At 43.3% G+C, this 26,584-nt stretch overlaps 1 protein-coding gene across 8 annotated transcripts in view; it reads right to left on the bottom strand.

Moving 5' to 3' along the window:
• LOC149308649 (kelch-like protein 13) overlaps positions 1-26,584 on the bottom strand; it is a 59,134-nt gene that overhangs the window by 31,549 nt on the left and 1,001 nt on the right. Inside the window, exons 1-5 of one of the 8 annotated variants that reach the window (XM_089536213.1) lie at positions 23,779-23,867; positions 22,656-22,714; positions 17,700-17,771; positions 7,003-7,047; positions 6,226-6,339 (exon numbers count right to left, since the gene is read on the bottom strand). In XM_089536213.1, coding sequence (XP_089392339.1) covers positions 6,226-6,339; positions 7,003-7,047; positions 17,700-17,771; positions 22,656-22,714; positions 23,779-23,829 — 341 coding nt within the window. In that variant the 5' untranslated portion in view covers positions 23,830-23,867. Of the gene's footprint in view, positions 1-6,225; positions 6,340-7,002; positions 7,048-17,699; positions 17,772-22,655; positions 22,715-23,778; positions 23,868-26,584 lie in introns of those variants that run through there. The other 7 variants (XM_089536216.1, XM_089536214.1, XM_089536215.1 and 4 more) reach the window with 7 other exon arrangements.

Consider the following 26,584-nt stretch of genomic DNA (forward strand, 5'->3'; position numbering starts at 1 on the left):
TAGGAACCTTTCCTACAGCTTTCAAGAACACTCATGGAAGCAGATTTGGTGTGAACTGGTTTACGCTTAAACTCACAAACACACACTTAATTGCAAATAAGCGCCACTCACTTCAGGGGAACTGATTTCCAAGAGAGAGTGTGCACTTTGGATTTAGGTCTTTCAGACAGTTTCAGAAGCAAAAGAGAAGCTATGATAGCAGATGTTCAAATGGTACATAGGTCTGCTTTCCACATTATGAGCACAATCTATGCATCTCTTCAAAAAGATGAGTTTAGTACTGCACCTGGTATTCACACAGTTCCCCCAGAAAGATCTGTATGTTTTCTGGGAAGATCTATGGACCATTGCACAGCCGCCATCATCGCTGCTTCTATGAAATACGTGAGGGAACCCTGAATTATTTTCAATAAGCAGCTACCAACTTAATACTTATATGCCAACTTTCGGTTATAAAGAAAGATCAAACCATTTGCATCATTCACTGAAACCAAAGCAAAAGAGCAACATATAGGTGAGAGCACAAAGAAGGCTCTCCTCATGGCACTCCAGCCACCCATATCTCAATCACTGATGGGCCATGAAGAGATGTCATCTCTCTTTGGCCTCATTTATTATTTTTAGTGAACTTTCAGTTCTTTTTTCATTGGATGGTCTTTTAAACCTGAGCATTCTGATCCATGACCCAGAAATCTGCCTTACTTCTCATGATGAAACACAAAACCAAGTTAAGATGATGTGCACATGAGACTATACCATCCATGTGTCAAACCAGAGCATGACAACAGTCACCACCTCATCCCTCTCTCCTCCTATAGATTACTTCCGCTGGTATTTCGTGACTGAAGGTAAACCGATATGGGAGAAGCTCACATTGGGCTAGAATTAAAAATATATGCTGCGATGGGGTGGAGCAGTGAGGAGGATGTATCCTTTCAACTATTAAAGGAAATTACACTTTGGTCTGAAACATGCTGACTAGAAGCCTTTATCTTTGAAGACACGGGTTAAGAACAAATATCTAAAAATGGAAATAAAAATTTAAGAGTACATTCTGCAGGACTCTGTGCCAAGATTTGTACTTACTGAGAAGAAAATGCTTATCTTAGCTTGAAGGGAAGAAATCGCTACATCACCAATGTGACTGGATCCACTGCAAGGCAAGAGCATGGGCAAGCCAGGAGACAGCATTTGCACCTTGCCAGTTTTCTCACCAGAGCCTAGAGGCATCCAGACTGGTTTTAGGCATTCCCTGCTTCACCTAATCGCCGGCTGCCTCCAAATCCATGGTAGTGGAAGTACAGCACCAGAGTCTGGTGTGTGGTCATGAGAGGTCAGCAACTTTCCTGACTTATTGTGGCTATAGTATTAGCGTGAAAAGCATTAGCAGTAGCAGACAAAAACTTCCATCACACATCATACAATAGTAGCAGACAAAACCCCCATAATGCATGGCTTGAGATAAATACATATGTTTATAACCTCCAGGAACATAACCAGCAATCATTCACAGCTGGGAAGAGGAGAGAGAAAACTTCTGGGCCCTAGTGACTTTTTTTTAAACCCTACATACTCTTTCCAGAAATCCAGACAGGTCCTAGTAAGAGAAGAGCTTTGCATTCTTGAGGTCTGGTGCATGCTCAAATTCTGGAGAGGCTCCATGATTACGCAATCTCTCATTTTCTGCTGAGGTTTCGCATCAAGCAGGTATTCAAGCTTCCTATCAGGAGATAGCAGCCTCTCAAGAGTCAACCTTGTTTCTCCAGTCCCTGGTTGCTCATCTGAGGACTTTTTATCCACAGCAGGGGCTGAAGATCTGCAAGAGACCCCCAGAGGAGCTTGAGCAACTTGGCCTTCCAAAAGACACTTTATCAGCCTTCTGTCCTTGGAGAGAGAAAGAAAGAGTTCACCTGCAGGATCCATTGCACTAATAGCTCTTCTTCACTCCTAGAAGACACATTCCTTCCATAGAAAGGCAAGAGACCAGGTTTGTTCTGGAGTCAGAGTCCTTTTTAAAGGTTCCTACCATGAAGAGAGCCAACGTGGTGCAGTGTCTTTTGAGTGTTGGAATAAGAAACTGGGAGACCAGATTCAGATCTCCACTCAGCCACAGAAATCCACTGGGTGACCTTGGGCAAGCTGCACTCTCTCAGCCCCAGAGGAAAGTAAAGGCAAACCCACTCTGAGCCATCTTGTCAAGAAAGCCCCGTGACAGGTCACCATAAGTCATAAATCAGCTGAAGACAATCGCAGCAGCAAACAAGCTCTACCAATTCAGTAAATTAATTCTAGCTGGACTAACAACTTTGGGGATCATAGTCCTGCAGAAACCAAGAATCTGATTTGAAACCTTTAAACTACAATAGACCTGGTAACCCTCAATATAGAATTTGCTCTTATCGATGGATGGCCCTCCATATCCACAGATTCCTTATCCATGGATTCAACCATCCATGGCTTGAAAATATATATATATATATATATATATATATATATATTCCAAATTTAATACAATTTATATAAGGAACACCAATTTAATTTGTCACTGTATGTAATGGGGCTTGAGCCACCTCAGATTTTGGTATCCATAGAGCAGTGATTCCCAAACTTTGGTCCTCCAGATGTTTTGGACTTCAGCTCCCATAATCCCTGACTGCTGGTCAAGCTGGCTGGGGCTTCTGGGAGTTGAAGTCCAAAACACCTGGAGGACGAAAGTTTGGGAATCGCTGCCATAGGGGTTCCTAAAACCAAACTGCAGCAGTTAGCAAGGGCCCACTATATGTTATCCTCAAAGTGGGATGCAACACCTCCTATGAGAGACAGCCATCTCTGGATGCTCTGGTACTTTGCCCTTTAGCTGGTGAAAACACAACTGCTGGAGGTGGACAGGAGGCCCAAGGAGAATAACACTTCAGCATCCACTTCCTAACTTTAGAAAGTGGTTTAGCAGGTTAGTCCCACTTAGTGAAACAGTTGGTTCACCATCCTGCAGCCCCTGATCAGACACATACACCCTTGACCTGGCACCACCTTAATTGTGGATCACATTTGAAGCAATATTTGCACAAGTACTGCTTAGCTAGGGTCCCACAAATGTTGGCTTTGCATCCCAAGTCACCAGCCCCCCTCCAAATCCTTTTACATTCACAGTCCTCCACTTTTGGCAATGAATGAAGGTGGACACTTGGAGAGCCATGTGAACCGAGGCTCCAGAAAACTGGTCCTCTTGCTTGCCTCTTGTTTTATGGAGAAATAATTTGCCTAAACCCATTGACCTAGCCCACATTGCGGTAGGTGTGAGGAAGAGATGTGAATGCTCTCCTCCTGGTGGGACTTCCAAGGAGGAAATAACACCCAACCCACAGAGTTGTGTGTTTTAACAAGCTCTCTTCTTTTTTGTCTTCTCGGGCCGCCTGTCAAGCTGAGGTTTTGACCAGCAAAGTTTCTTCCCCTTTCTTTATCAACTAAAACTAGGACCTCTACAACATGCTTCAAAGCTACAACATGCATGGTTCACTCCACACAAGGACCATTATTTTCTTCTCAAAATTACATATACAGAGATTCCTAAGCAAACTTCTATACCCACATTAATTCCTGTCAAGCTTTTCACCAAGAAGTTGACCAGGATTTTTTTTTTTAAAAAATGCAGTTATTGCTCACTTTAATAGTCAAGAGTGATCCCTTATTACCTGCATCAACTCCTTCACCTTGTGGCAAATCTATACATGCACAGCTGCAAAAATTATACATACACTTTTCTTAAAATAGATAGGCAAGTCTTATCCCTGATCATCTTGTCAGGGAGGTGTTAAAAAGAGTTTCATATTTCTTTCCCCCTTTTCTAAATCACATTAAAGACTATTAGAAAATCCGACAAGGAATGGGATTCATCAAAGCACAGGTACTTAAAGACAACCAGTGCTTTGGCACTAACTCAGAAAGTATGACTATTTTACACCATAATGAACTCCTGTGAACTCCTCTCAAGGCACACTGCACCAGATCTGTAGTCATCACTGAAGTCCTACTTAGGTACCAAAGCTTCCTAGATCTTCCATTTTGGGAGACAGGCAGGATATAAATCCAATACATCATCATCATCATCATCATCATCATCATCATCATCATCATCATCATCATCATCGTGTTCTGAAATTCTATTACAAAATATTTTGTACTAAACAACAACAACACTGGATGGCCCTTGCGGTCTCTTCCAACTCTATGATTCTATGAAACAACACCCAACTACATTTCTATTTTGGAAATGGCATCAGTCCAAAATAAAATGCATTTTAACTGCATATGAATAATCCTCCCTGTTGGTGGTTTAATATATTCCAAAGTATAGCTCACCCTATCCCAGGGGCTCAAGGCAAGCAGCAGCTGCTTCTCATAATGCGATATACCAATAAAATGTATGCTCGACAAAATAAAAGTTTTAACAGCCAACACTGCAATGTCAACTGATGTCTTGCAAATACTAGTAATAATAATAATAATAATAATAGGACACCAGCCACTTGCAACTGGAAGTAAAACACACAGTACCAGTGTCTGTTCGGTGGGACATGTGCCTGTACATAATTCTTGTATGATTTTAAAACTTGGCTTGTGACCTGCTCTTAAAAGGTAATTGCTGATGCCCTGATGAATGCTAGCCAGTCCTGACATGAAAACGTGAGGTTCCTCCACCTACTCGACCATTAAAGCTACTTTGTGGAATACTCAAGATTTATGGGCTGCTGTAGGGAAGAAGGAGGATGCACCAGCCCCACGGCACTCTGTTGCTGAGCACAAGGCGCTTTCAACACGAGGCCTTTTTGAAATGCTCCTGGCCACAGAAAGCAACAGCAGCCCTCTCCCATGGCACAAGGGGTGGCCAGATTGATCCGCCTGGGGCAGAGTTTCACTTGACTCAGAAAATGTTTAAAAATCCACAGCATCACCAACTACTAGGCGTCCCCGCAGTCTTCTGGTTTCTTCTGAAGCTCCTTGGCACAAAACTATCCTTTCTCCTCCTAGGTTAAAGCCTAACAGCCTACAATTTCCTTTCAAGCTTTGGATTTGTGCAAGACAGCTGCAGCCTTCAAGTCTTCAAACTGTGCAACCAGCTTCTGTTCTTTTTTTAAAAAAGAATAAGCAAGATTTTGGCTGATCAACTGTTCTGGTCAGTTTCTTGAACAGGTGCGTTAGAAGCACAAATGGATGCTAACCTTCTAACAAAAGGGCAGACTTGCCCTTTTAATGGGTTACTTGCCCATCAATTAAGCTGATAAACAGGCAAGCTAAAAGCCAGATGCCAAATTTCTCTCCTGCAACACCTAAAGGAAGTCGCCTGAATCAAGGCTGAGCTGATATTTCATGTTTTATAGATAAGAGCCAGAGATGCTGGTCATATCATGGCTCATTAACTAATGAGGATTATTACCAGAACCAAGTTCGCTTCTCTTGCCTGCGTATTCGTCTTTGGCAGGCCATGTGCTGTGCTCAATGTCAGCCAAAAACACAGACCCCCATCTATGAAAAGGCTACAGTGCCCTTTACAAAGAAGCAATACTAAGCCAAACCTAAGCAGCTGCGGGGATGGCAATGTTTTAATGGCTGACTTCTGCTTTGAGATTTTTCCAAAATAACTGTGGGACAGTTTTTTGAATGAAAAATTGCAACCCAAAGTGAGGCTAAATCCTACCATTTCACAATGTTGGGAACACACACACAATATGGAAACAGACACCATGGTGGGCATTTTACATATGTATTCCTTTGTGAAGCCGAGCTGTGTGCCAGCCACTCTTCTACAATCCACATTCAAGACCAATGGCCACACAAAACTTTGTCACTGAGCACTGAAAAAGAATTATGAATATGACCAAATCTGTTTGCTTTCTCCAATTTTTATCCCCCACCAGACAAAGGAGCTACTAAAACACAACATCCCCCATGGGTGGGGTGATAAAAGAAATGGGGAACCAACAACGAAAGGAGGGTTTACAATTTGGTGGTTCTATAAAGGGAGAGAAATGTCAGGTTAGAAATAAAATGAATTCTGAAACCAATGTCACCATCACGACAAAATAAAGAGGAGGGGGAGAAGGTTAAATCTCACATACACCAAACCCAAAAGCCCATGGATGGGTGGGTAGGGGGTAGGAAAGAGAAGGTGATTGTAATCTCACAAAAGAAAGCCCACCTTAAAGTATCCTCAGTTCTCTCACTTACATGTATGCTGGAGAAAGTGGCGACGACCTGGATGTTTTAAGGACAGGAACAGGGAATTTCCAGATAGCAGGAGAACTCGTTTTCCATTTCAATGGCATGTTGGTCACCACGATACTACAATAACAGCAAACAGCGTTTCCATAACAGACTACCAACTTGGGCTTCCATTCCAGACACACGCTACTGGCACAACAGTGGCTGCCGCTGCTGAGGACAAGCCAAGCGAGCTTGCCAGTGACCTCAAACCAGGGCTCCCCATCTGGAAAAAGGGGCCGCAAGGCATCTCCTTTTTAAACCCTGCCTTCCCCTAAAAGCGACAAAAGGCAATTCCTAGCGCTCCAGCTCTCGGGGATGACTGCTGCCTCTTTAGGGAAGTGTTGACTGCAGTATATATCGAAAAAAGCGTGCAGGGTAAGGGATGGGGGGAGATAGAAAGAAAGGAAGGAAGGAAGGAAGGAGAAAGAGGGGGAGCCACCACAATGCAGCCCTAATCTATAAAAACATATTGCCGCTTCCACCCCCTTCTCCTCCCCACCCACCCCAAGAACAGCCTTGTACTGCTATTGTTCTACCTTCAGTCACACTGCAGCACTGAACTACATTCTGTACCTATTAACCTGATTTCTGACCAATAGTAGCGGGAAAGAAAAGAGAGAGGAAGGAGGAAAAAGAAAAGAGGTGGGGGAAGAGAGGAATGAGAGAGAGAGATTGAGAGAGAGAGAGAGAGAAAGAGAGAGATAGGAGGACGGGTTCCATAATGAAAAGGAAGGAACATACCGACTCAGAATACACTTGTCATCCTCTGAACATTCTTCCTTTGAGCTGCAACAATACAAGTGGGAGAGAAATCTCAGCATAGCCTTGGGCCACACGGCTGAGAGAGGCAGATCAGTGACCAAACAGAGCAGCTTGTTTTCCTTTTCTGCAAGCCAAACAATGCAAGAATGCCATCATGGGGAGGAAAAGGAAGAGAAAAGAAAAAAGGAAAAGCAGACCACTGCAAATAATAATATTATTTTTAATTTTTGTGTGTGTGTCTGTTCAAAAAATAAAATAAAAATATTAGGAGAGTAAAAGTCAGTCTTTTCTAATCCACAGTCAGGGAAGGAAAATGCAAGGATGCATTTCCGTAGGTTAATCGCACATCCTTTCCAGGCGGCTTCAGATCCGAGGCGCTCTCATTTTATCCTCCCTGCGACTTTCAGGCAAAGACAAGGGGGAAAAGCCTCATGCATTTTACAATACGCTCTGGGAAGAGGAATATTGGTCCCCGTCTTCTGTCTGCAGGAGGCAAACGGAAGGCAACGTGCACAGCTAATATCTGTCCTTGCAGGGACGTGACCAACAATCAAACAGAGCTGCCCCCCTTCCCCAAGAGCTCGCAAGCCGCCTCAAGTCCTGACGAAGCAGCACCAGTGGGGCGCGCAGGTGTCCATTACGGTGCCACCCCTCCCCAGTTTTGTGGTCTGTTTGGCGGTGACCTCTGGGGCAGACCAGGGATGACGCGCGAGTGTGCCTGTGTGTGCATGTTGAAAACCATACTTAAAGAAACACACCGTTTATCCACATTAGCAAAAAGCAACGCTGCGTGAAGAGTTGATTCCAGAGAGGAAGGAGTGTGGGAAATACAGAGAGAGCAAGGAGATTTGGACTCCAGACCTAGATGAAGGTGACTTAACTGGTGTAAAGGTGTGTGTTGCCCACAGAGAAGCACCGACGTTAAGCCTATCGGAAGGCTAGCTCTGCAAGCAGACTCCGGCATTGATTTTTATGGATCTGAGCGGATCCTCCTCTGGCTGTGGCAGGATGCCACCAGAGCAGACTTCTCTTCAGCAGCACAGCTCCTCTGAGAATAATCTAAATATAATGGGAGAGGGCAACAATAGCCCAAATGCTTTTTAAAGATTTAATCGTCACTCTATTTCAGCTCGGCTTCGTTTACAGCCATGCCTTTTAAATGTTTTGTTTTCAAGTCCCCAACCGCGCTGAAAACTGGAATCGTGGGCTGAGATCCAGATGAGATACCGGCATGCAGGACCAAATGGAAAAGATGCTCAGCTGTTCACCCGATAATCCTAATTTAGGGAGGACAGGCATCCATACGTCAAACATTTGAGAAGCCCTTTCCAACAGCAGTTTGGTGATAGTGGAGAGTGAAATATTGCAAGCCTGTTGGTAAAAAAACCCAGCAAAATATTCCAAAGCAATGGTATCCAAAGGATAGGGGGAAGAGAAGTCAGAAATGCACATCAACTCAGCCATTTCCCATCTTTCAATCTAAAGGTTTAAAGGGAAAAACCTGAAATCTTGCAGAATTCAAGTGATTTGGTCTTGCTGATAAGACCAGTTCAGATCTATAACCAATACAAGAACATATAGTGAAGTCTGCGGCTGACACCAAGGGCTGTTTTCATGAAATTGGACTGCAGCCACACATTTACATGCTGAGCAAAGCCTACTTTTTAAAGCATGCACTACCAACAGTGCATGAACTATTCTAATTTGCACAGGCAGCCCAAGAGACTGGACCCTGCCGCCTCCTACAAATCCCTTGCGCTGTGTACTCAGGAGACACCAGCTAAACTTACAATCTACACATTACATAATACCTTTATGGCCAACCTGCCATATCAGTATTCTTTACACATCTCCCTCCCCAACACACACATGTACATAGCATCAAGGTTAACAAACAACCTTAAGGTAGTAGTCAGAGGATGCCTTCCATTTCTAACACAAATGAAGGGCAATCGGGTCACCAATTGCTCAAGCGAAAGCACCACCTGGCTATACAAAGCAAGTGCAAGACTCGCTGCCCATAGAATAAGAGGACTTGCTAATTCTATTAAGCAACTGCACATATTCCATTATAGGGCAGGGGTGAGGTAGCAAGCCAGGGTCTTTGTCATGACAGCTTCTACATGGTGTTTGGAAGCTGATAAAGAGAAGTGCAATCTATCCTCTTGTTACTGGAGAAAGGCCTAATGGCTATAGTGGGCACAAAGAGAGCAAACGACAGCGGATCCACCATATTTGCTGGGGTTCGGAGCACAGGACCCTTAAGAAAAGTGGAAAAAACCCACAAATAAAAAATCACTTTGCTTTTGCCAGAAAGACCATCTTTCTAGGAATCTCTAGATCTCACAACACAACTCAGTGGCCTAGATGGCCATAGAATTCACTGGAGGACCTAAAAGTGCCTAAAGAAGTGTTTCCTCAAATGTTTCTTTGTCATTTGTGGATTTGATTATTCGTGTAGTTGCGTTCCTCAGTAAATCCTTAGTAATTGCCCTATGAGGGGAAGAAAAAGAGGGTGCAGTGGGGCATTTGTACATCAAATTTATATCACAAAGAAGAGAGTCCAGACTTATTCTCTAATCCCTCAGAGGTTAGAACTAGGTCCAATGGCTTTAAGTTACAGGAGAGTAAATTTCAGTTGAACATAAAAAGGAACTTTTTGACAGTGAGCCAGTTCAGCACTGTGACAAATTGTTTACAGAGGTGGTGGGGTCTCTTTCTCTGGCTGATGTGTGCCTTCGAGTTGTTTCCAATTTACAGTGATCCTTAGTGAGTATCATATGGGGTTTTCTTGGCAAGATTTGTTCAGAGGTTTGCCACTGCCTTCCCCTGAGGTTGAGTGTGACTTGCCCAAGGACATTGTCAAAAAGAGGCTGGATAGTTACCTGCTGAGGATACTTTAGCTGGAGATCCTGCATTGAGCAAGGGGCTGGATTGGATGGCCCATGATGCCCCTTCTATGATTTTATTATTTCTTGACAATGGAGCTTGCCAGATCTGAAAAGAAGATGGATGGAGCATTGTGGCTGCCGGCATTGCAGGAGCAGATTAAAATGCCACAAGTTTTCACACAGGCATATCCTTTCCTCCCAAATATTTGTTATATGAGAAGTTTGGAGAATACTGTATAAGACAGGAGGAGAAGTAATAGCTTGGTGTGTTAATTTTTGCAATGTGCATTCAGTGACATTCAGCCTTCTTGCAAGTTTTCCCCAAAGCTACTACAACTTCTTACCTTGGTATGCTCATGTAGGAGCAGCAAGTTAGAAAAACAGCAACAGAATAAAGGCAAATGAGTGTAATGTCTGAATTTGCTCCTAAACTTTGCAGCCGTTCTTCATGCTGTGTCCTCCCATACTTTCTATTTAACGTTCTTGGATCTCTTAGGTATCTTACAAGTATAAATTTGTTGAGTCCAAAGCATCGGGCAGAACTGAATAGAAGCTGAAACACAGCTGCATTCAGGCCAGACACAACTGCAATTTCTCTCTGTTCTTTCATTCTGCAGGGATCCCAGTACGTGTGCTACTAAACTTGTTGCTTTCTCCTGCAGCGAGGATATGAATTTTAATTCCTAAGTAGCTGTTTGAAAATATAGCGTAGTTCTTTTGCTAGGAGACAGACTGAAGAAGTCAAACAGGTTTAGCTAGAACTGATAAAGTGTTTTGGAAATATATATATGGATACAACATCTGCAAAGGAGTAATGTGTGCTGTTGCCCAGGCATGCAAACATCAAGGGTTAACAAAGATGGCTCTGAAAGGAAGGAACAGGGTTTCTGGAACATTCAGATCCCTCCAGTGACATTTCTCCATATTTCTTGTACAGTCTGAAAGTCACCACATCTCCCATGTCAATAAAGGATGTCTGTACGAGAACCACCACACTAGCTCTTGTTGAGCATTGCATGGCTCTGTTCTAGTTTAGACATGATTCTCTTTGCTTGGATTCCCTCCATTTCCATCCTGAGTGCTGCCAAATGTGCCCCTTCCTGGGCGATATGCGGCCCCCTGCTTCAAATGTTTGACTTGAAATGCTAAAACACTGGAAGACAAAGAGAAATTCTGAGTGGCATCATTGTGTGCGGCTCGCAGATCTGCTGTGAACTGTTTTGTTTCCTCTGCAGATGAAAATGCCCATGACAGAGTACAGTGGTGTTGTTTGCAATCTCCCCCTCCCCAAAGTTAATTTTGTGCGAGTGTGTATATTGTAGAGGGATGTGGCGCCATGTAGAAAATGCAGCGCACCATCTGTTCAGATTGCTTCCTGGGAGAAAGAGGAGCCAGCAGCTGTCGAAGCTGATGCATCAGAGGCTTTCATGTCTATTTAGGGCCATGGGAGGAAAAGGAATGGAAGACCATCCAGTCTGTCCTCCTGCCACAAATCAGGATCCTGTTGTGAAGTAAACCCCTTTGGAAATAGCTGTAGGTCAGTCAGTGATAGGACACATAGTGTGCATGCAGATGGTCCTGGCTTCTCGAGGTAGGGCTGGAAATTACTCCTGCTTGGAAACCCAGAGAGCAGCTGTCTGTTACTGGAGACATCACTTAAATTCAACAGGCCGCTGGTCTAGCTTCTGGCATCTGCTAATTTGGTGTATAATAGGAAGAAGCAGCCAGAGGCAATTCATTATTCATATGTGTAGCACTTTTTTAGTGTCCAAGGTGTTTTGTAATATTCTCTCTCCTCGTATAGCTCATTTTGCATGGATGTTTTGGTTGAGCAGGAGTGTCTTGTACCAGCTTTGCCTTGTTTGTTGAGAATTACCAGCGATATTATATATATTCAAATATGTCAGTAGAATCAGGCAGAATATGTAACTGTGTAATTCCACACAGCTAGTACAAAATGGGTACTTCCCTCCTGGAGTTCTGCTACTCCAGAGGGAATTAGTGACACCACCAATAGCTCAAGCAAGTGAGCCAAGTCTCACATCGGACTGAAGAAGTCCACTCAGTCCCAATTGGGGAATAGTCATCAGCTTCCTGCTTCCCACTGTGCTAACCAGTTAGAACAAAATCCACCTGCTTAGTCTCACTAAGAGTGAATTTGAACCCTGGTCCCCACAATCCAACACTCAAATCACTATGCCACGCTGGCTCTCACACAACTGCTATTTAAGTCTAAACATAACCATTAAACAAGCGCACAATCTGTTAATAAGGCAGTCATTAAATAACAAAATTGTCTGATTCACAAGGACCGGATGTACTAGGACATTTTACGGCTAATTCAAGGATATAAGAAAAAGGGGCACATGTTAATATTAGCTTCAACATATGCTTTCCAGACCTCATACGAGGGGGGGGGGGGGAATCAGCAGTATCTATTCAGCCGTCCCCAGGATACACTTGTCTTCTTTGCTAAGTATCAGAAAGATGTACAATTCAGTTCCACTCAGCTCTGCTGCTAAATGAGGAAGGAAGTAGGGCGGATATTTCAGGGTCATGGTTGGGTTCCGCTTGTACCTGCTGCGAAAGAGAAAATAACACCTTCACAGTGAGATATCTCCTATGCTCCCATCTAGGTTGCTTAAACATGAGTGTGTTCTGAGCATTTGGGAGAATTTATTAGTGTTTGGGGACTGAGCTGCGCATGTTTTCCCAGGCTGAAGCCAAGAAGATAAACAGAGGTCACTCATGAGACCTCGACAACCAGGCTTTGTGCTTGACGCAGCTACGGTTTTATTAGATTTATTTATGAAGTACAAGGCATTTCTTGGAGAAATAGGAAGGCGTTCTTCAGAAAAATATAACAGTCTGCAGGAACTCATCTAAATTGTTGTTGCTGTTATGTGCCTTCAAGTCATTTCCAATTTATGGGGACCCTAAGGCAAACCTATCACAGAGTTTTCTAGGGCTGAGAGCATGAGACCTGCCCAAGGTCACCCAATGGGTTTCTCTGGCTGAGCAGGGATTCAAACTCTGGTCTCCACAGTCGTAGTCCAACACACAAACCACTACGCCGTACTGGCTTACGTATATACAAATACAGGTATTCCAAAATCTTTTAAAAACCCAAAATAAAAAACACTTTCGATCCCAAGCTTTTCAGATAACCTGTACATTATCTTTTGGTGACATTTTGGCTGACCTATTAAAGATTCTGCCCTAATGTAGATTACAGAATTTCTCTTTAAATGTTTAAAAGTATATTCGGAGGTAGAGAGGAACTGCTGGACCTCTTACCCTTTCCCGCCACCACTCCCTTCTCCTTCTGTGTCATGTCTTTTTAGATTGTAAGCCCGAGGGCAAGGAACCGTCTAACTAAAAAGATTGCATGTACAGCGCTGTATAAATTTACAGCACTTCATAAATAAAGGTTAATAATAATAATAATAATAATAATAATAATAATAATATCTTTTCAGGACGTATACGCCACTGAACTAATGAAGGACATTTGTGGTTAGCCATACAAGACAGTATACGTTTCTATCCAGCTCCTTGCTGACCCAGTTTGCAGGGGGAGAAAAGTTAAATTTAATCTTTTTAAGATCACAGGAATTAATTAGATGAGAATTTAAAACCGATCAATGTAACTCCCACTTCACTGAAGAATGTCAATAGCAGAAATTACTGTCACACGCTGCAGCAACTGGGGCAACGTTTAATTACGAAATAAAGTTTTAAAAGACCCAGAATCTGAAGGAATGCTCACTCAAAATCCGGAATGCCACCTTCTGGTGATTTTGTGAACCAATTAACAATATGTGCTTACACTGGATGTTTATGGCTGGTAAGATGAAACAAACTGGTGACTGAGCTGAACAAGAAACGGGGAAATATGCCAGCCACACCTGAACTAGACTCCTTCCAGTTTGTGACTTGCTATGTGAGAGAGCGCACATGATGCTTTTGAAAAATATGCTGGGAAAAGTATTTGCGTGAACACAAGTTTGGACTGCCTTGAGACAACAGAAGGTAGGAAGGAGGAGGGAATAGCAATGAATTGCTCAAGCAGTCCCCCAAGGATGCAAGGAGCACTGGTTTCAAGACTGCAACAAGGAAACAGACTCTTCATTTTTAAATATCCTTTGCTCCCTTTCCTTAAGAGTTCAAAGTAGTTAACCATCTGGAACACAGCAATATGACAAATTATAGCGCTGGAAAAGACCCCAAGGGCCATCCAGTCCAACCCCATTCTGCCATGCAGGAACTCACAATCAAAGCATCCCCTGGGACCAGCCAACCCCTGTTTAAAACCTCCAGAGGAGGAGACACCACCATCCTCCAAGGCAACATATGCCACTGTCGAACAGCCCTTACTGTCAGGAAGTTCTTCCTAATGTTGAGCTGCGATCTCTTTTTCTGGAGCTTGCATCCACTGCTCCGTGTTCTAGTCTCTGGAGCAGCAGAAAACAAGCTTGCTCCCTCCTCAATATGACATCTCTTCAAATGTTTATTATTACAGTCAAGACATTCCTCCTAATGTTGAGGTGCAATCTCTTTTCATGTATCTTGCATCCATTGTTCTGGGTCCTGTTCCCTGGAGCAGCGGAAAACAAGCTTGCTCCCTCCTCAATATGACACCCCTTCAAATACTTAAACAGGGCTATCATACCACCTCCCACCCTCCTTTCTGGTTTCTCCAACCAATTCGGGCAACCTTAACCAGGATAATACACCCCCACACATTCAGCAATGTTCAACACTGACATGCTGAAAGCTACCATTAAAGTTATTAAAATTAAGATGGCATCTAGCAGCCACTTTGGTCTCTCTCTTTCACAGAAGTAACTCATCTTGCCACTAACAGCTACATCCGCAGAAAACCCTTCAGGTGATATGATGTTATCCATCTGACAGGGAAGGCAGGGCCCCTCAAGAGTCAAGCATCAATCTGACAGGTAAATTAAGGAGTAGGTGTCTAATTAAAAAAAAGCGTACATAATTATTCAAGCCTATGCAATGAACCAACTTGGGCTGCAGTCGCAGGGTGGAGGCCTGAGGTACATTTTGGAAACAGTTTACGACTTCAAGCAAGGATTTTACAGGGAAAAATTACAACTGAAGTGGAAACAGGAGTACACTGAAAGCTTCCAGAAAAATGTCCTATAAAAAAGCTTGCTTAGGTTTACAAATTACCTGAAATGTAGGAAGCCAGTATTAGTCAGATTCTTTATCTGCAGATTCTAGCATCCACAGCTTGAAAATATTCAAATAAAGACAAACCTTGATTTTGCCATTTTATATAAGGGGCACCATTTTACTATCCATTGTATTTAATGGAACTTGAACGTCCACTGATTTTGGTGTCTACTGAGGATCCTGGAACCAAATCCAGCGGATACCAAGGGCCCACTAGGCACACCTTCACAGCTACAACACACACCAATGAGAAGCACAGTGGTTCCCAAACTTTGTTCTTCCAGGCGTTTTGAACTTCAGCTCCCAGAATCCCCAGCCAGCTTGTCCAACAGGAATTCTGGAAATCAAAGTCCAAAACACATAGCAGACTATGGCTTGGGAACCACCAACCTAGCATTACCTCTCTGGAACAGCTATCTGAGATGTGTGTAATGCACATTATGTGTACCTTTCAGTGCAAGAAGCACACAGTTCTCTGCCTTCATTAGGTCCTGTCCTTCAAGATCTTTCTAAAGGGCCCTCCATAAATTGTACAGCCACTTTGTTCCCATGGGATGACTCACTCACTGTAAAGCCAGGCAGTTTGTAAAACAAAATTAATCAGTGGTTAATCTATTACGAAGCAGCGCATCAAGATTTCATAAGCCCTGCAGGCCTTCCTAGAATCAGGACGATGCTGGAACACTTGTCCTTTTGAGTGACAATGGTACAAGACAGGGTCAGGACAAACTGCATGACAGTAAAGCTTTAAATAGGTTTAATTTTAGGAGATAAATATGAAAAGCAAAATGCAAAGGCTCTACTGATTTGAAGAGTTGACCACTACTGTGGCCTATAGGCCTACTTTACCTCTCAAAAAAAAAAAAAAGCAATTTGCATGTTAATCTGTGTGTTGATCTGTTGTTGACAAGGCTTTAGGGTGTCTATTTAAATAAACTCTTCCAGAACATGGCCACACAGCCACAAAAAATTATGGATGCTGGCCATAAAAGCCTTCAACTTCACAGTTTTTACAGAGTCAAAAAAAATCTAGGTACAGCTACCAAACGGAGGTGTAGCTAGGGGAAGTGGGGTGCGAGGAAATGAAGGTATTGCCCCTCTAAATAAAAATCCTGCCTCTGAAAATAAAATTTTCCTCCACTCCACAAATTTCTAGCATTGCAGACAGTGCGACGTTCGCCCTTGGTCACTTTGCTTGCCCCTCTTCTTTGGATATCTAAGCTATATTGCTAAACATTCAACTGAAATTTTAATTTATTGCAAGGATAGAAATTTGGGGACTGAAGGAAAAATTCTTAGGTGAGAACTCTTATTTGGGGGCTGAAGAACCTATGGATTCCAAGGGGATGTAAAACCATATGCAGATAGAAGCAACTTCAGGACAGACTGACTCAAAAGATGAGATTTCAAAACTGTAAAGAGTTAGCAATGGCTGAAGAAATAAGAAGAAGAAGAAGAAGAAGAAGAAGAAGAAGAAGAAGAAGAAGAAGAAGAAGAAGAAAGGGGAAGAAACACGTGCCTTTAAAGGATGTGATTAACACACAAATGAGGCTATTTTGAGGACTTTAACCATTTTATACACAGCAACAGCTGCAATTTTGGTAGCATCCTAAATTGAAGTAATGGAAGCACAATAGCAATGTGGCACAGTGGTTTGGACTATGACTCTGGAGACCAGGGTTCGATTCCCAGTTAGCCATGAAGCCCAGTGGGTGATCCTGGGCAGGTCATACTCCCTCAGCCTCAGGGGAAGGAAATGACAAACCTCCTCTGAATGAATCTTGCCAAGAAAACCTCATAATAGATTTGTCTTTGGGTCGCTGTAAGTTGAGAACAACTTGAAGGCACACAGCAACAACAGCTGCATCTTCAGTGTAATGGAAAGGGAAAGATGGAATCTTTCCCAATGAGGCTGTCAAAGATTTGGATAATAAATACTAGGGCAACACTGGAATGTGGCAAGAGAAAGATGTTAAAAGTGATGGAAGCATAACCTTCAGCCTCTTCTGACCTATAAATTACTAGACCGTGCCTCGATTCTTGTGCCAAACCCAGGATTCACCCATCAGCTCATCAAACTCCCCATCATGTTTCAGAGCCAAACTGGCTTTAACAAACACTGCACGCAATGTAATTGATTTGGCAGGAACAAGACAATAAGACCACATGCTCAAAATGCCAACATGTCTTGGGTCCATACACACTGGTCTACAGAGGATAGATCCAAACCACTGGGCAGCTTCTCTACTGAGTTCCTCCACCCACCTAAGGTCAGGAGACCATGCCAGGCTCCATGCTCAAGGAAAACCAATTTCCACCACCCAAATTGGTGATCACCATTTCATGACCAGCTCCATTATGCCCGAAACCTCAAGAAGTGAGGTCAAGGAGAATGAGAAGTAGGTCAAGCCACAGTTTGTGTACTTTGAAGAAGAAGAAAAAGAGGAAGAGAAGAGGATTATAGGCCATGGAACTGTTTGCCTTCAGAAGGAAGAAAAGCAGAGATTTGTCTCGGAAGCAAGGTCAGTTAACATTAGACAATGGCATTAACTTTTCAAACTCAATTATTTTATGGCAAACACATACCTGTCATGGAGCACTGATGGCACCTCCCTTCTGAGCACAGAATGATCCATGCCGTCAAGGTTAGTAACTCCCCTGTTAACCAAAGGAGATAAGACTTTAATGCTGTGGTTTTCAAAAGGGACGCACGGTACTCTAATGTACCATGCCATCTTCACCAGTCATGTGAGCGGTTGCTCAATGGCAGTGGGGCATTAATCACTGATGATGTCAGTCACACTACCAAGACCATCCATTGTTCGGTCGGGAGAATGAGGCTTTTGTTTTTGAACTAGGAAATACTGGACAAAAGATCTGCTGTTCATTGGAGTACATGATGAAGCCCCACAAAATGCCCTGGACTGCTCCTTTTTTTACAAAGAGAAAGAGAGAGGGGGGGAGACTTGCTTTGGCTTTCTCTTCTTAAGCAGGACTGGCACTGAAGAGCTGCTGAAATAGCAATGTGTTCCGTCTGCCTTGAAAGGGCCTGCGACATTAAGATTATTCTAAGAACCAAAATCCCCTTGGAAAGAAAAAAACCAGGCATTTAGCAGAGTAATGATGTCAGGGAAAGAGTCAACACTCAGGATCAGAGAATGTCATCCTTCAAGAGAGACAGCTCCCTAGGCTGCGCTGAAAATCCACACGATGAAGCAGCTTAAAAGCCCTTTGATCATGTTTCCTTTCTACTGCAAAGAGCAGACCTGTGGCGACCCTTAAGAAACATCACTGGCTTTGCTACTCCAAGAGCTTTTGTGTACAGGTCTTTTCCCAGACTCACTCTCTCTAGATGTGGTATTTGTAACTCAGTTCCTTCCATCCTTCCCATAAGCAAAGCATCCCTGGCTTGCTGCTAACACCTTTACATGTAGCCTAGAAAGAATAAAGCCTGCCAAATTATATTCCACAGGAAGTCTGAATGTGTTTGCACTCATTTGGAACCTGTCCTCTCTTCTGCTGCTGATGCATTTAATGAATTAACACCTGTATCGTGGGCGAAAGTTCAAAAAAGGTGATAAAGCAGACCAACCATTGATGTCTCCACCTGCCTTCCCCTTCCCAGGTGTCAGGAGCAGCTACAAAAGGGACCCAGTCATAAAATGCAATTGCTCATCTGCATGAATGGCTGAAAATATTTGAAGGAATTCCTCTGCCCCTTCTAGTTAGGAGAGATCAGATCCCAACAAGAAACTTATCAAAGCACCTAGATCACAGCCAGCGGAGCGCTTTTGTTTCTCTGCCTTCAATAACTTGGAACTCACCCTGGGTTTTGCATGAGTGTTTGAGACAAAACCTCTTTATCACTTATAAGAGGAGCAATGGAAGGGCAAAAGCCTGTCTCAGCTGCCTTTTACTGGCACTCAGAATCAGTCTTTAACAGATGGAAGGGAATGCAAGGTCCATCTATTCTAACTTCCTGCCATGCAGGAATATATAACTAAAGCACTCCAGAAAGCTGCCTACCCAACACAGGATCACAGGCTGTTTTCTATATGTCAGAGAGAATACCTTGATCTCCACTAGTGTTGGGAGGAGAGGTAAAGCACACACAAGCAGATGTACAGCGTAACTGTTTTATGCTGTGCAAAAATGTGATCCAGAAAGCTAAGTGGAAGGGAGGGAGAGGGAGAAAAAAGGAAGCTGGTGAAGACTGCCACACCACAATAATAATTAAAAAATCACATTCAATAGTGGCGTAAGATGCTTCAACCCACTGCTGGCAGAAATGTCTTTCTATTTATTAAATTTCTCCTTCTGCTCTTCCTCCTAAGAACTCAGAGCAGTATACCTGGTGTTTCCCCATTTTTGTCCTTACAGAAACCCTGAGAAGTAGTCAAAGGCTTTCATGGCCAGCATCCATAGTTTTTTGTGGGGTTTTCGGGCTATGTGGCCATGTTCGAGAAGAGTTTATTCCACGTTCAGCATTCTCTAAAGATGCCAGAGCCACAGATGCTGGTGAAACGTCAGGAATAAACTCTTCTAGAACATGGCCTCATAGCCCAAAAAACCCACAAAAGACCTGAAAAGTAGGTTAGGCTTAGAGAAATTAATTGCCCAAAAGCAACTAACAAACTTCATGGCTGAACAGGACCTCAGTCGTCCAGTATTCTATCCACTGCACTGCCTCCATTGTATATTTCTGCTCCGCAGTCAAACAATTTTCCTTGAGAGGATCACTGGTATGATATTAGCACACCTGTTTGAAAGGGAGGTCCTTTCACAGCATGGCCATGCTACTCATCCCTACCACACAAGCCAGACAGTTTTATTTATAGGCTGCCCAGCAGGAGGAGATTTTGGGGCAGCTGGCACAATGAAAACAAGAACAAGTTAAAACAGAAGTTCAACAAAACACAGGAAACACGGGCTTCAGTAGAAGGACTGTTCAATGCTGTTCAAAGATTTGACAAACTTACTCTCTTTTAGCATTAAGAAAACATGGCCCACTGAGACATCCCTCATGGATTAATACAGCTCTGACAAGCAGCGGGTTTTTCTTTTAGACAAAATACATATTTTAAAATCAAAAGCTAACTTGTAATTTCTGTGCCTAAACTAGACCTATGTAGGGACCAGCAATTATTTGTTTCCAGTACTATAGTTTTGCCCATTGACTACAATTATTTCTACAAACTTTCCAGGGAGCAGTAGCCAATGGCTCACTATGAGACCTAGACTGTCTCATGGATCCACTGTTTTACCCAACAAATAATGCACACATACCCTATAAAGCAAAACTGAGAGACACTTGAGTCTCAGGAAGTCTCATTTAAAACAATACAAAATTACATGTTGCTGGACACAGATCCTGTTCAGCAACATACAGTTTTTCCTTTTTGTTTTTCTGATACATGCTGACAAACCCAAACATGCAACACACAGGCTGTGTGTGGATCAAAGCTTTCACAAGGTGCCTTTTCGTTGAAGAAGTTGGCCTAGTGCAAAACGCTTGACGTAAATCCAGCTGTGAAATTTGAGACAAAATAAAAGCCTTGGTTCTGTTTTGACTTAAAAGAAAAAAGCCTAAAATGTTGAGTAACCTCAGCGTAAATAGTGTCTTAAAGTTTAAAATCAATATAGCAATATTATTTATTGGGACACCAAATAGTCAAAGCCATGAAAAGCAGCGGAGAGGCTGATTGCTCAATTCTGTTCATTGATAACTGAAATCAATTGGACTGACTTCCAAGGAAGAGCATACAGGGCTGCTGTAATGCAGCTTACGGAGCTATAATAATTTGAGATACTGTTTAAAAAGTAAATAAATAGCATTCTAGAAGGAAACAGCTGTGTTTGTCCATTGGAAGCAAAAACAACAGAGTTGTGTGCTACCTTAAAGATGAACCTATTTTATTTGGCATAAACCTTCATGGACTGCAACCCATTTCTTCAGACACATGGACTGTTGCTCCAGTAGATGGTTATTTAGACATTTCCAAGGCTGTATCTGCATTGCAGAAATAATCCGGTTTGACGCCGTTTTAATTGCTATGGCTCAGTGTGATGAAATTCTAGGATTTGTAGTTTCTGGGGATATTTAACCTTCTCTGTCAGAGAGCTCTGGTGGCACACCAAACTACAAATCCCAGGAGTCCACAGCATTGAGCCATGGCAGTTAAAGTAGTGTCAAACTGCATTATTTCTGCAGTCCAGATGAGGCCTTAGTCTTTTAGCCAGGACAGAAAGCAGACGTCAAAACATCTCAACCCTCCTGCTGAGTCTCATTTTCTAACAAACTGATGAGCTCTTGCAAAAGAATACAAGACGGAACATTTCATGGCAGCACCAGCAACCATAAATATTTTAAAAAACCTAATGCATCCTGCAAAATCAAATTATTTTGATGTTTTTTAAAAGCTACCTTCCGAAATGGAACCCTCTAAATTCAAACTGGCTTTCAAGAAACCCAGCTGCTGCAGAGCAATTTGCATTTGTTCTGGCAAAAGCCCCTTTCTTTGGTGCCCAGCTATAATTGGATCATTTCATAGTCTGAGTGCACAGGCAACTGCACCCTAAAGAGCCAAACATTTTAAGCGTGTCTCAGCCACAAGACATGCTAATGTGAACTCCGTGACAGAAAAAGCAAACTAACTGTTTGATCAGCTTTGGCAAAAAAACTTTACAGTGCTATTTTTGACAGAAAACTACCCACCAAAGAAAGGAAAAGCAATGCGTTTTGACATGCAAAAAACACAGATCTACACTTCACATTTATTCACTGGTTTGGCCTAAAGAAAGTATGAAGGCAGTGCATTTTGGAGTCTGGATTTCACTTACCATGTAATCCTATACATTTCTACTCCTGCTGAGCTCAGTGATGCATAATCCCAGAGAGTTTGGCTCAAGACTACAACCTTAAAACCATGTTAAGCCTGAGCGCTGCCAGTTTTACTGAACTCCTCAACCGCTTTTGGGAGGAAAGTCCAAAGGCAAGACTGTCCTGAAACCTCTCCAAAACACACCACAGACTTGGGCAGGAGAGGCAGTAGCTTCCACAGTGCCATGGGCTAAAGTTTTTAAAGCTATTGTATTGACATCTGGATACCGTGAACTGCTTAAAGTACTCTGTTGCACAACAGCACATAAAATCACTCTAGAGCAGTGGTTCCCAAACTGTGCTCTTTAAGGGATTTTGGATTTCAGCTCCCAGAATCCCAGACTATTGCCCAATATGGCTGAGGCTTCTGGGAGCTGAAGTCCAAAATCTCTTAAATGCCACAGTATGGGGGCTACTGATCTAGAGTATTCTTCTCATTCTTGGATTGGGTCATGATGTACCCTTAAAACTCATTAAAACTCATGTATTAGTACCCTTAAAACTCATGATTTTATTCTAACCGAACCAAGACTTTCTGGGAAGTTTGCTTTCACACAATGCACAATCAAGGGCACACAGATAGCAAGATACGTGCTTCAGCATCGATCTCTATTCCTATCAGGGCACCATTTTATGTAACAAAGAAAGCTTTAGTTACTCACAGAGTGTCTCTCCACATCATCTCCAACACACTGAAATGACTCCTTGGCTGTTTGCACACCTGCAGCATAAACAAAGTGAGACAGAAACTGTCAGCAGGAGGAGGAGGAAAAAGGCAATCTCTGACAGAGTTTCACAAAACACAGCAAGCTCTACACAATGCATCTCATAACCAGACCCCAAGCTGCATTCATCTGGCAATTCCAGAATCTAGAAAGAGCCATCAGGAGAATGACACCTGGGATCTGGTTATTAAATGTGTAGTAATTGGGATAGAGGGGAGTACATGACTGTTGTAACAGTTTGGGACATCACTGTCATTGTTCTGTGCCTTCAAGTCATTTCTGACTTACGGTGACCCTAAGACAAACCTATCAGAGGACATTCTTGGCAGGATTTGTTCAGAGAGGGCTTGCCTCTGTCTTCCTTGAGGGTAGGAGAGTGTGACCTGCCCAAGGTTATCCAGGGGGTTTCCATGGCCCAGCAGGGATTTGAACCTTAGTCTCCAGAGTTGTAGCCCAAAGTTCAAACCACTGCACCATGCTGGCTCTGTTTCTGACTTAATGCACCAAAACTCAGCAACAGCCTTTAAAAAGGAGGTGTTCAGTTTCACCCAGAAACTAAGCTAAGTCCATATGTTTCAAAGCAGGTGCTTGGATTTGAAAAACATGGGCACTCAAACAAAGGTTTAACAGAGACCAGGACACTTGAAGGCATCAATACCAGAGGATCTCCATCTTCATCAAGTACTGGCAAACACAGATTCTCTAGTTCCAATTCTCAGCCAAGACAGAAAGGTTCTTGAGGGACATATATGACAACGAGTGGAGTAAGGACTTCTTATGGTTTTATCCTTCCCAAAGCACCTGCCACCCTAGACATGGAGAAGGGGCAAGAGGCTGTCACTATAGCCAAAACTAGAGATGGAAGTACGTAACCAGAGTCTAAAACAGGGGTAGGAATTGTGTTGTAGGACTAGGATGCCCAGCAGCCTGCTCATCAGTATAACCAAGGGCAAAGGCTGCTGGCAGATGCAGTTCAACAGTTTGCAACAATTCCTAGCCCAATGATTAGTCAGAGGAGTCAAAGCATGGCACAAGAGTTTTACCTACTATGGTGTAGTACCTTTTGCCAAGCTATTCCCAATTCTGAGTGGACAAGCAACCATGCTAGCATCCTTTGCGGACTTCTTTGTAAGGCTACATTAAGCAGCATGTTCTCTCTTTCGCACACACACAACAACCATAAAGCCCAACCTGCAAGGAACACATTCACACCCACCTCGAATTTAACAAGGCTAAAGCCAAGACTTCCACTCCCAACAAGCTCCTACACCAAAGTGCCGAGGCAAGAGAGAACGGGTCCAAACAGTTTCATTTTGCTAACTCACAGTCCCTAGCCAACTGGTTTAATTATTTCAGAAGCTCTCATTCCTAAAACAAGTTCACTGCAGGCACTTTGATAAATGGAGTAAACGCATAACAAGGGCCGCGCTGGATTCGCCAGCATACATCATTGCTTGTCAGCAGAGACCTCTGTGTGACTTCCATTTACCCAAAATGACTTCCTGGCCTTTTTGCACAGTTGCAATTTTATCTATCGTCTACTAGTAGGGGGGAAAATGACATTTAAAAAGGACTGGAGGACAGTAGAGTTTCATGAAGCCTGACTGTACTTGTATGTCAGAGGTGGGCAAGTTCTGGATCCCATGGCTTCACACTGCTACTTAATCAGAAATATATAAAACCCTGGCTGCAAACTGGGCCTCTCCTATAGTAAAGCCCAGCTATTTTAAGGCGTTTGTATCACACATGCATTACTCACAGATGCCCAAAACATTTTAGGCATGTTCTGAGTAGACAGCCAGTACCTATGAAGCACAGATAAGGTCCACATGTCTAAGACTCTCCTTGAGCCATGCATTGTTACAGAAGATTGGCAGAAGTAGCCAGAATATATTTTAGGAAAGATAGTGCAGCATCATATAGCCATCTTTTTGGGAACTCCAGTTCCTCCAGAACATGGTTTGAAAAGCCACTGCTGCAACAGAGAGCAACATGTGGCACTTTGTACGCTGGACTGCAATTCCCATGAGCTCAAGCCAGCCTAGCCAATACGAAGGGATGATGGGACTTGTCGTTCAACACGACTTGGAGCATTACAAGTTGTCCACCCATCTTTTCAAGCCTAACCAAATGACAAATATATTGTTTCCCCAATTTACGAAGGCTTTGGGATCCCTCTTGACATGCGTGCATCTTCATCTCCTACCCACACTGGCTAAACTTTATCCATTCCGTACAAGCGTGGCAGCCAGGTCTCCCATTCTCGAGCCGGGTCTCAGACCGATCACTACCAGACTGATTCTATCAAAAGTCACACCACAGGAGAAAACAAGGATATTAATAATTCACAAGGAAAGAACCAAGTAATTCACACTTGCATGCTAACATTATAAAAGTGCTTATGTCCCCAGCTTCCCAGCTATCTCTATGCGAGTGGGGAGGATTATTATAGGGTTGCTGTATCAGACAATACTTTACCAGTCCCAGCAGCTCAGCTTAATGCCAATACACTGAATGGAAATCAGGGAAGGGAAGAACACATGCATATATATATTGCTAAAGAGTCCTGTAAGCTGCTGTTTAAATAATTCCAGGGTACAATATTTCTGAGGCAGTTGATTATTGCCTCTTGCCATTACATAAGCCAGATCTCCACTTGGAAGAGAGAAATGAAACTGTCCTCTTGGCCTGAAGCAAAAGCTTTGTTGCAGTTATCAGTTCACGGCACACACTTCGGCATTTGTACTGCAAGACTCTTAGCTTTCTTGCCGAAAGATAAGAAAGAAAGCTAAACAGGCCGACTGAATGCACACAGCATCCCACTTACTTAGCAAGCTCTGCAGACAGCTATTTCGACAGACTAGTCCTCACCAAGGTTATTAACCTGTCTACTTTGCACCGTTTCAGACAGCTTCTGAGCAGCACAGGACCTGCTCTTCCTCATGGGAAATAAATAAATGAATTATTATTATTATGTTGTTGTTGTTGTTGTGTGCTTTCAAGTCATTTCCTGCTTACAGTGACCCCAAGGGGGGTCATGCAGTTCTCTTGGCAAGCTATGCTCCAAGTGGGTTTGCCTTTGCCACTGCCATCCTCTGAAGCTGAGAGCATGCGACTTCCCCAACATCAAAGAAATTGTATCTATGATGCTGGTATTTCAGTTAAGGCAATGGATAAGGGGATATGTCATTTTGAGTCGTGTATGCGTTATGTATTTGTTTATGTATTTTCTTGTAATCCGCCTTGATCCTTTCAAGAAGGCGGGATATAAATAATATCTCTTATTATCATCACTCAGTGGGTTTTGTGGCCAAGCTAGGAGTTTGTCTCTAGAGATGTAGTCCAACAGTTAACCTACTATGCCACGCTGGCTCCCATTAGAGACAGCCTATCAAAAACATACCCAGAAATGAGGAAGCAAAGGCAAGCGGTGCAAAGGAGGTGGAAACGCCTCAAGTTGCGGCCCCCGGGGAAAGAAAGAAAACTGCCTAAAGCAAGGAAAGAGAAGCACTGGACTCCTTCCCGCCTGTTCCTAGCAGGCTCTGCAGGTGGCAAATCAGTGCAAGGAAAGGTCAGCCCTCCCTTGCATCCTGCCAAGCGGGGATGGTCAAGCCTCCATGAAAGGCAGCCTGTGCCAAACAGCCAAGACAAGGCCAGGCCTTGTCAGGCGTAGCGTGCCAGGCAATGAAATGTCACACAGTAGGAGCAGAGCCTGTCTCAAACGTCTCCCCTCAGGCTTATTTGCATCCTTCCCTGTCCTTTTGACACACTGCCTTCCTCCCACGTCCAGACCGTCGTCGATTGTCACAGGAGTTCGCTAGCGGCGGAAACCGACAGCCCCCAACACCAAGCGCTGCAAAACCAAA

The sequence above is a fragment of the Sceloporus occidentalis genome, unplaced genomic scaffold (genome assembly GCF_023333645.1).
Source record: "Sceloporus occidentalis isolate IW3139 unplaced genomic scaffold, rSceOcc1.0.p SCAF_8, whole genome shotgun sequence".
NCBI classification, from domain to species: Eukaryota; Metazoa; Chordata; class Lepidosauria; order Squamata; family Phrynosomatidae; genus Sceloporus; species Sceloporus occidentalis.